The sequence below is a fragment of the Ovis aries genome, chromosome 8 (genome assembly GCF_016772045.2).
Source record: "Ovis aries strain OAR_USU_Benz2616 breed Rambouillet chromosome 8, ARS-UI_Ramb_v3.0, whole genome shotgun sequence".
Classification (NCBI taxonomy): Eukaryota; Metazoa; Chordata; class Mammalia; order Artiodactyla; family Bovidae; genus Ovis; species Ovis aries.
This window is the reverse complement of record NC_056061.1, coordinates 19,100,811-19,111,909: the sequence shown is the minus strand read 5'-3', so window position 1 is coordinate 19,111,909 and position 11,099 is coordinate 19,100,811. Positions and strand designations below refer to the sequence as shown.

Below are 11,099 nucleotides of genomic sequence, written 5' to 3'. Positions count from 1 at the left end.
GTGGTCTGGTGGTTGACAGTCTGCCTGCTCAGGCTGGGGACACGGGTTTGATCCCTAGTTTGGGAACTGGGATCCTACATGTCTCGGGGCAGCTGAGTCCCCATGCAACAGCTCCTGATCCCGTCGGCCACAATTACTGAAACCTGTGCTAGGCGCCCATGCTCCGCAGCAAGGGAGGCCACTGCAGCGAGAAGCCAGCACACCACAGCTAGTTCTTTTGCTTTTGCTCGCTGCAGCTAGAGAAAGCCCATGCGAGCAACGAACGCCTCATGCAGCCAAAAATACATACATACTAATTTAAAAAAAAAGAAGAGAAATACACTTCATGTTATTTCTGATGCCAACTCCCTGTCTCTGCTCCATGTTGCCCTGGTGTTCAACATATGTCAGATTCTGACCAAAAGTATCTGATTAACCAAAGCGGGTTAGGCAACATTATCTGCAATCTAAAGTTTTTAATGCGGAAACTGTCCTTGGCCCAGTTCTTTGGGTATGGTACGGAATCACTGTTAGGTTTTAATACGTCCATTTGCCATGGTACACACTCATCCCCAAACACCCAAAAGCTTACTTAAATGGAGAAAAACATAACAAATGAGGAGATATATCAAAAGACTTTATTTACAATAGAGAAAATTTACAAATATAGTCTTTAAAAATTATGTGTCAATCTATTATGTTTCCCATTACATTAGAGATTTATATAAAGTTGAAAATGACACAGTGGATTTAAGCACAAACAAAGAGCAATGGGAAGAACTACTAGTACACATGAAGATGTCATGACGAACATCACTGAAGCTCTGTAAACTGCCAGGTAACTTATATGTGCATCACACAATGTATACCAAACATGTGCAGAAACAAAATTAAGTGCTATTTTAATTATTCACCTTTTGGGATGTGAAAGCATATGTAAACATAATTGCACAGTTTTTGCTGAAAATGAATGAAAGACAGCCTCTACCTAAGGACTTCAGTTGTTTAAAATAATTAACACAAAATATAACTTTAATTAAATTACATCACCATAATAGTAATCTCTTATTTTGCTTACATGATTGGTATTTTGGGTCCTAGGCTAAAAATATCCAAGTTCTAGAATTGAAATAACTTTGTTCTTGCTATTGGCTGGGCAACATGTAGTACAATCTTCTTGCCTATTTATATCAGAAAGCAAAAAGTTCATCATAGTACAGTTCTATGTGTTCATACAACCTGACTTTAATATTCTATCTGCTGCAGAAATACCTATCAGCTTGTGCTCTTTCAAATCAGATTGAAAAGCAAAGAAAATAAATTATTTTAAATTGCTAGTTCAAAGACATTCATATGAAAGTTATAATCTAAATACATATGGCCCAATTTTGATGAGAATCTTCTATACTTTGCCTTTAAGTTTTGGAAATAGCAATCATGATGTCCTAAAGGATCTTTTCCACTTACTAACTTTACTGATTTATTTTTTGACATATACCAATGAATAATATTGAAAAAAGGGGCAGGTCATATGCCTTTCAGACAGTGGAAATCTTTTGAAAAGCTTTCAAAAGCTGAAATAGCTAAAACAACTAAGTCTATTGAGATCTAAGAAAATAACGGTCTTAAAAACTATTAGGCTGAAGCATATGAAATTGCTGATATTGAGCAATTTTTAAACTACAAACGCCTTAATTTCATACGCTTCAACCTAATCTATGGGGTTGCACTGATCTATGTGACCGCTGTAGTTGAAAAGTACAGATGGTCAAAATCTCTGTACCTCAGTACATGCATCATATTAGCCCTTTCATAGGAATATATATAAAATATGAACCAATAGGATAGCCTAATCTATTTCTGGAAAACAATTCAAATCTCAAAAAATGTTTTGAAGAATCATTTAATTATAATTATTTTGATCTGCTACAGGACTGAGGAGGATTGGGAGTGTCCATTCCTATGCATTACTTCCAAGTGGAGATTGCTACATTGAACTTAACCAGACAAAGTATACTATAACCTAATTTGGCCTAAAAGTTTATTAGATTTTTCCTCAACTGACCATGAATAGACACATTGCCAAAGATTCTTTGAGTTAAATTCTGCTTTCATAAACTGAAATGAATGACTTACTGTCTGAGAAAAGACCCTTTTCAAACCTGGAAAACCTAAACAAATGTAATAGTTTCTTTTCTTCAAGAAAAATTAAAGATGAAATGTAAACAAAAAACCATATGGAATACCCTCTCTCCGGAGAGTGAGCCCCGATTTCTTTACATATTCAGATAAAAGCAAAAGCTAACCCACTAAAAGTTATACAGTTTCCCTTTAAAAAATATAATTCGGTAATAGCAGAGCTCTGCAAAACCGAAAAGCTCACTTTGTTGTGTGGTGGAGAATGGAAGAAATGAACCAGTACATGATCCAGAGATGACACAGGGCGTTTAAAATAAAATCTGAAAACTATTTCCCAAATTAGGGAACACTAATAAAATTAACTGACAAAAATATACCGTGGATCTGATGAAATGAGGTCGACAGGAGATGATCCTTTGGGGATGATATTCTAATTTGAATTACAATGTGAGTAAAGTATTCTAGAAGATATTCTATCAAATAATGATAGACCCGCATAAGGACACTGTCACAGTTATAAGATCTGTCTCTGGTGGATAGACAAACCCGATTAACATGAAATTGGAAAGGAAAAAAGCTTTTTTATTATTTAATTCATTATTATGGCTTTTTGCAACATGGCAAAACATTACAGCTTAAAGCAGACATCATCTCCTCATAGAGGAGGAAAAAGTTTTGCAGTCAAATCAAAATTGTAATTAAGAGATCATAGGTATACCGTTCTATTCAGTTTACTAAAAATAATACTACATCTTCATAAACTCTAGAGATAACAGATTACTTAAAAACAACAACAAAAAAACCCTGTGATTCACTGGCTGAATAATAAAGGATACAGTAAGGAATTTAGGTCCATCTATATGTATGATAATAAACATATAAGACTGCAAAACAATTTTAAAACTTAGAATAATCACAGATCTATTAATAAAAACTCATCATGTGCCTGATCACCAGAAAAAGAACTATTAAGGTATGCAGTGAAAGGGGTGGAGGAGAGTAAAATACAAAATGTCTTTTTATTTCCCATCGTCTTCAACTTTCTTTAAATTCCTAGAGAGTACAGGGAGAAGATGTGCCTCGGTGTTGAAGATCCAATGTTCCAGAGGAAGTAGATCGTCATCAGAAAATATTAAGTACAAATATCTGGAGAGAGAAACATGGGTATGTGAGGCCTGAGGGACCCGGTTAGTCAGTGAAACCACAAAGACACAGAAAAAAACCACATCAGCGTCTCCGTTCCCCTTATGGAGAAGTGTGGACATCAGTCAAGCATAGCAAAACCTTATGAAGTGCGCTCGTTAATGCTGAGGAAAAGCAGCTGCTGTGTGCTTTGATCCCCTGGACAAGAACCCTACACAGCAGTCCTAAGGGGCTTCCCTGGTGGCTCAGGAGGAAAGAATCCACCTGCCAGCACAGGAGACATGGTCCAATCCCTGGTCCGGGAAGACCCCACACTTGGAACAGCTGAGCCTGTGCACCACAGCTATTGGGCCTGTGCTCTAGAGCCCTGAGCCCGTGTGCTGCAAGGACTGAAGCCCAGGTGCCTGAGAGCTCGTGCTCTGCAACAAGAGAGGCCACCGCGATGAGAAGCCTGCTCACTGCAACCAGAGTGCAGCCCCCCTTACCACAACTAGAGAAAAGCCTGGGCAGCAACGAAGACCCAGGAGAACCAAAAAGAAATAAATACAACTAAAAATTAAAGAGGTAGAACATGTAAAAATGTTAACTTAAAAAAAAAAAAGGCAGTCCCCAGCCGCCAAACTTACACAAGGATGAAAACACACCCACAGCTACTGCCATGCGCGCAGAATGGATTTCGGCAGCAGTCATGTTCGATAGTGTTTACATGCGCTCATGATAAAGACAACTGGGAAGATGTGCTCAGGTATTTGGGGCACACGCACTGAGAATAACTTTTACTCACTTTAGTGTCTCTGCCAGGAAGAAGCTCTGTTGCACGTCATCGTAGCTCTCCTTGTTAAAGTAAACATCCCTGAGGCCGGAATAGCCCCCTTTCACTCTGCAGTGTTTCTCCAGAGCCTAAACCGCAAAGAGGAGGGGAAACATGGTCACATTTCAGGAAACTGGCTGTCATAGGGTTTTACTACTAGACCTTCACGTTTACATAAAATAAGGACTTAAGCTGACCGACTGTGCCACCCCATGGACTGAGGCCCACCAGGCTCCTCTGCCCATGGGAGTCTCCAGGCAAGAATACCGCAGTGGGTTGCCATGGCCTCCTCCAGGGGATCTTCCCGACCCAGGGACAGAACCCAGGTAGGTCTCTTCTGTCTACCTGCATTGGCAGGAGGCCTTTTTTTTTTTTTTTTTTCCACCAGCGCCACCTGGGAAGCCCATGGACAGTATATCTCATCTAACTGGAAACACTTTTACATTGAATTTTGGAATAATTTTTCAGTGTTTTTTTTTTTTTTAAACCATTTCGTCTTATGGTCTAGAGCAAGATTCGTCAAACTACAGACCACAAGGTACATCCAGCCTGCTTTTGGTTTTTGTAAATACAGTATTATGGAACCACAGACACACTCATTTATATATTGTGTATGGCTATTTTTTCACTACAGTGGCAGAGCTGAGTAAATGCTTATGGCCCCCAAGCCTAATTCTCTTTGGCTCTTCCAGAAAGTTTGTTGACAGCTGGTCTGGAAAGACTTGATGTCAACCGGGATTCTAAACCACTGGTTGAGAGAGTGTGCAGGACTGCCGCGGTCCTCAGAACATCTTATCTTTAAAAAATTGATAGAGTACTAACGAGTGATACTGGTGACTGACAGATATAAAAGGAGAAAATGAAAACCAGTGGAAAAAACATGGCTGGCATCTATTTCTGAAATATATTTTTCTTTTCTTTAGACTGAGATGGAAGAAGATGGGATTAAACCACTGGTTAACTACCCAGAGAGAAAGGATCCTACATTCTTACCGCTGACTGACTACAAGTGCGTATTATAGTCAGAGATGGGAAAAGGCAAGGGATGGGCAGTGTGGGAGTGAAAATTTAGGCAACAAAATTTTAAAATGACTTGCTTTCCATGTGTCAGTTACTGCTAACCTGACTGCTCTTTGTAGTGGATATCTGGATATTACACTGGTTTGCTTTACTGGCTACCAGGCACAATCATCTCCAGAAAGTTATTTTCTACTCACTACATCCTATTGATTTTAATAACTATATGGTCAAATAAAGATTCCCACTGTATACAAACTCTTACTGGAAACCTGGTTCTAATTCATAGAATGTGGACAAAAATAATGAAGTGTAAGACTAAGTCCCTTACAATGTTTAATGAGATAAAGGAAACATGAATAAGATAAAGCTATTCTTCAGGTTATTTTTCAGTTTGCTTCTACAGATCACTACCATGTCCCTTTAAAAAAAACTGTATAATTATATTGCATTTTTCTCCTATTCAGCTCAACTACCAAGAGGATATGGCATAGCTCTTGCCATATTAATTGAGAAAAATCTTCATCAGCGAGAGAAGGGTTTAGGAGGAAAGTATGGCTCTAAGAATGTGGAGCCTGGAAAAGGTGAGGTGGAAGGCAAAGGCAGGGAGCAGGAATGTGGTGCTGAGCGATCCATTTCCATCTGCAGACACTGATAATGAGGATATTGATTCCACACCCTAGGGCTGGAGGGCAGAAGGGAGACAGCATTGGTCGGCAGAAAAAGCATTTAATTACCAGGTGAAAGAAAATCTAAGTGGCAGGCTACGTGAACATGTCTCCCAGTGTAGAACTTTTTAAAAGCCCTAGGGAACATACGAACAATCAACTTAAAAAAAGGCAGCTTCGATTATACTCTCAGTTTCAGACAAAGAACTAAATGGAAGGAAAGCCTGAAGAAAGGGACTTTCAGGTTCTATTATATTTTTCCTTCCTTCCTTTTTTGATAACTGTTCTGTTTGATAAAAAGTCAAATGCCAGATACATGGAGTAGGCCAAAAATTATTTGTAAAAAAGGGTAAAAAAATAAAGATTCAGAAGAAGTGGGTAAATTTGTTGTCATTGAACGTAATGAAATCCTATTTCCAGACATTTCCTTAAAAGAAGAACTTATCCACAAAAATTTTTCTTGATTTTTTTCCCTTGAAGTTCTTTGGTACTGTGATAAACTAAAGAGAGGACCAGGTATAATAAACAGCTAACCCTCCTTCCTATAGAAATTTCTATGTGATAATGTATTGGTTGCTTAGTTGTGTCCAACTCTTTGCGACCCCATGGACTGTTCTGTCCATGGGATTTTCCAGGCAAGAATACTGGAGTGGGTTGCCATTTCCATCTCCAGGGGATCTTCCCGACCCAGGGATACAAAATTTCTATAAGCTCCTTCTTTTGTTGTAGAAAAAAAGAGTTGTTTTGGGGCAGGTGCTGCCCAAACATTTTTCATCTTTTCAGTTCACTTCCGCTCATTCTTTTTTCTCTCCCATGCCTAATGTAGTGAACCAGAGTAGTCAAGAACACAATCTGACATTTTAGAGGTGGGGGCTAAGTCCCATCTCTAGACTTCCTCATTGTGGCCTCAGTTTTCTGGATCCAGGGAGCATCCTTTTTCTCAACGTGAGGCTGTCCTGAGAATAGAACAAGATGACACACTTACTATTACTAGCACAGCGCGGGCCTTTCAGAAGTTCAGAGAGGCCTGCCTGTGTGCTAGGTCACTTTAGTAGTGTCTGCCTCCTTGTGGCCCTATGGACTGTATCAGGCTCCTCTGTCCATGGGGATTCTCCTGGCAAGAATACTGGAGTGGGTTGTCATGTCCTCCTCCAGGGATCTTTCCAACCCAGGGATCAAACCCACGCCTCTCATGTCTCAGGCATTGGCAGGTGGGCTCTTCACCGCTAGGGCCACCGGGGAAGCTTAGAGAGGCCTAGCTACTTTAATATTTTGAGGTTTTTGGTAAATTAAAAAGAAAAACAAGGCAGGGAGAAATGCCAAAGAAATATTTTTAACTTTCAAAAAATAAAAAAGCCTTCATGTCAAGTCTAAATTTTAAGACTTCAGAGATGTGAAGCTGGGGACAAGCAGCTCTCCTGGGTCCCCATGACAGTCCCTGGCTTTACTGTTTCTTGACAGTGGAAGAGGCCACGTACCCAGGATGCTTAGTCTGATCAGAACATCATTTCACTACCATCTTTGGGACTCTCAGCCTCTGGACATGGGTTCCTCCAAAAACAGAGCATGAGACATGGGCTGGATGCAGGGAGCTTTGATTTTTACAGAGATGACATCAGGAAGTGATCGAGCTGGTGGGAAAAGTGAAGGAAGGGAGGAGGGCCAGTGAAATACACATGGGGTAGGTCACAGCTGTGTGCATGGGGGCTCACTCCCGCCTGAAACCCTCTGAAGAGCCAAACAGAATGCCTCTCAGAATGATTCTTCGGAATAACTCTTCTGGGATAGTGATGTATCGGTGGCCGAGGGCGGCCCTTGGGGCTGCAGCCTCCCACACGTCCCAGACCTCCGCCAGCTGCCTCGGAAGAGCCTCTGAGTCAGAACAGCTGAGAAGCACTGGCGCTGGACATGACAGGGCCAGCAGGCCAGGGTGTTGTCCCCTGGAGCTGAAGCCAGCACACAGGGAGGGCTGATGGGACGGGACACAGCAGAAGAGGAACAAAAGGTGCTGCCGTACCTTCTGAGTCTATGATCTTCGCAGTTTTTCACAGAAGGCAAGAGGCCCCAGCACTACCACCCTCCACTACATTTCAAGTTCTAACAGAAGGTACCACAGGCAAAACCAGGGGAATTCCTGAGTTGCGACACAAGCAAACAATCTGACATCATATGCTACAGTAAAAGGAGTCAGCAGATAAAAACCCCAACACAACAAACCAACCTTCATACCCTGCGGACAACCCCCTCCCCAAGAACCAAGCAAATCAAAGCTTTCTGCCCACGCGACAAACTACCGTCATACAATTTTTTTTCACACTTAAGCATCTCCAAAATTGGCATGTCATAATTTAATTGGTATTGTTGTATTTTCTTAACAGTATATAAAATAATGGTTTCTTATCAATTATGGTGTTTCATATTTGATGAAATGTTATTACTGAAATTTTTAATTTAAACTGATGCTTGCAAGGGAGTGTTAACCTTAATTTCCTTGCTGGCCGATTGAAGACTAAAATAATTCCCAATTACCAAAGCTTAGCTGAACCTCAATTTTAATATACTTTTTATTCAGAGGAAAAAACATAAAGAAACTGGAATTACAACTGACTAACCATAATTAGAAAATTTTGCAAAAAAAAAAAAAGGCATAAAGAATTGCTATTACTTAAAATAACTGACAACTGGTGATAAGATACATACCAAATGAAAAGAGTAATAAGCAAGATTCATCAACAGCGTCCTAAGATATTAGTCAAATTTTACACAAAGGCAATGCTCATTTTAGATTTCCTAAGAGAAGTTATTCCTAATGGTTTTAAAAGACAGCTAACTTTCTAACAAAGAGTGCTAGACAATAAGAGAATGTATTGATAATTAAAGTGTTTGCCTGTTCTTATCCCCTGAATTTCCTCCCACTCCTTTTGAAATAATAGCTCTTAAAATTAGACATTGTTTGATGCATATCCTAAAGTGCACCTCCTCTGGCATTCAGCACACAAAGTGTTAACAGATTCGTTTAGGAAGATGATACATCATATTCAGCAGGAAGAGATCCATGAAATGCCAAGATGATCCAAATAACACACTGGACAGATAGAAAGCTTACAGCTATTCCAAAGATTCTGAGACCCATGTTGGAATATTCGTGTACAAAGTAGTTCTTCTATAGGTACTGTCTAAAAGTTATATATAAGTAGCTCATTTGCTCTAATTAAAAGCATATATTACCATTATGATGCTCAAGGACTAAAAGAAACATCATACAGTGGTTTCTTGAAACACACAACAGGTAAGGGTGAGTATTCCCAAGTTGCCAGATACCCTTTGTGGGATTAACTGGTCAATGTTTTTATAAACGTGAGAACTTAATTTTATAATAGGTCTTTCTAGATTCTTCAATACCAGAGGAGGTATATTTATATACAAAAAACAGAGCTGAAGGCAGGGATGTGGGATGACTTAACTGAAAACAGTCTTGAATGGAAAGATGGCTGGTCAAAGCTTTAAGCGTCATAGGAGAGTTAATGTACTAGATTGATAGGGATCACTGAGTATTTTTTCCACACACATATTCCCATAAGAAACATAAGCAAACTAAAACGTCACCTCCACAGCTTCCCAGGCCCATTTCCTGTACTTTGGATCATGAGTCAGTCGCCACATGTACATGTAAGTCTCAACAACTTCTGGCCGTAAGATGTAGTATTTCTCATTTTGCCTCGTAGCAATGGCTTCAACACCACCATCAAATCTGAAAGCTTCTGGTCCCAGTTTCACAACTGAAAGACATGCAGTGGGGGACAAGGGTTATTGTCTCTGACAATGCTTAGTGTCTATAACTTAAATGAAAATAAAAGATACTTTAAAACATTCAAGAGGGGTGCCAAAATGCCCTTTTAAGGAATAGCTATATACACTGTATAATAAGCAATAGTCAATATACATTTAAAATTTATCTACTGAAAAGAGTACAGTTAAGAAAGTGGTAATAATCCTTTATTTTCTTTCATTTTACCACCATTTACTGAGTACTCACTGGGTCAGTGCAAAGCATCACCTTATTAGTGAGCTAAAAAATTAGTGTTTGAGAATCCTAAGTCATTATGGCATGAAGGTTACATAGTATTTGTGCATCAAACTTTCATAAGAAGGCAACTAGACTCATCACATGGGGCTTCCCAGGTGGTGCTAGTGGTAAAGAACCTGCCTGTCAATGTGGGAGACCTAAGAGACGTGGGTTTGATCCGAGTCTGAAAGGTTCCCTGGAGGAGGGCACAGCAACCCGCTCCAATATTCTTGCCTGGAGAGTCTCATGGACAGGGGAGCCTTGTGGGTTACAGCCCATAGGGTTGCAGAGTCAGATACAAACGAAGGAACTTAGCACACATGTAGATTCATTGTATATTTCATGGAGATTCTGGGAAGATTAATAATGGTTTATAACATACCAAATTTCTTCTGTATTAGGACAGGGACTCTCGCCCACTGTTATTTACATAAAGCAGGGTCAATAAGTTAGACTTGACCTTTTATGGCCTGGATTTTTGTTTATTGGTAAACTAAAGGTAAATATTTTTATGTAGAAAAGCAATGCCTTTTAAATTAAAAATGTAAATTCCTTTAAGATATTAATCATAATCATCAAATATTCATCAGGCACAGTAGATGTTCTTTTGATGGCAACAAATGGACAAAGTTACTTACTGAATGACATAAAAAGCACAAAGATTATATATGAAGAGTAACAGGGACTCACAGGTGCGATTGTAAGATTCGTGACAGGTCCGGGCAATTTCAGCCCCAAGTTGAAGGTAGTGTTGGGTCATTCCTTCAGGAGCGTCATCTGCCCCGAGTGCAAACATGCCTCCAGCAAAGCAGGTCAGGTGGCCCATCTTGTGTTCCAGGAGGCCCCCTTTCCACTCTGCGATGTAAGTCAGTCCATTACGGGACTTCCGGATCAAGTGAGTCTCAATAGCCTGAAAATAATACTTATTTTCAACATTTTGTAATCTTTTCTCAGATTTATACTAAAAACACATTGTGGCTCAGATGGTAAAGAGTCTGCAATGCAGGAGACCAGGGATCGATCCCTGGGTCGGGAATGGCAACCTACTCCAGTATTCTTGCCTGGAAAATCCCATGGACACTGGAGCCTGGCGGGCTACCGTCTATGGGGTCACAAACAGTTGGATACGACTGAGCAACTAACATACTCACTTTCACTACAACAGTGTGTACATATATATATATATATATACATATATATATATTTAAAAGAATAAAACATCACTCACAATTTGAATTTGGTTCCATAAATACAATTCAACTTGAGATTTCATTTA

General features: G+C 39.7%; 1 protein-coding gene across 1 annotated transcript in view; it reads right to left on the bottom strand.

The window, feature by feature from the left end:
* Positions 1-595: 595 nt before the first annotated feature.
* The window catches only part of MAN1A1 (mannosidase alpha class 1A member 1), a 171,346-nt gene continuing 160,842 nt past the window's right edge, over positions 596-11,099 (bottom strand). The window contains exons 10-13 of the mRNA XM_015097327.3: positions 10,514-10,733; positions 9,364-9,536; positions 4,046-4,161; positions 596-3,264 (exon numbers count right to left, since the gene is read on the bottom strand). Of these exons, the coding sequence (XP_014952813.2) occupies positions 3,138-3,264; positions 4,046-4,161; positions 9,364-9,536; positions 10,514-10,733 (636 nt within the window). The 3' untranslated portion in view covers positions 596-3,137. The remainder of the gene's footprint in view (positions 3,265-4,045; positions 4,162-9,363; positions 9,537-10,513; positions 10,734-11,099) is intronic.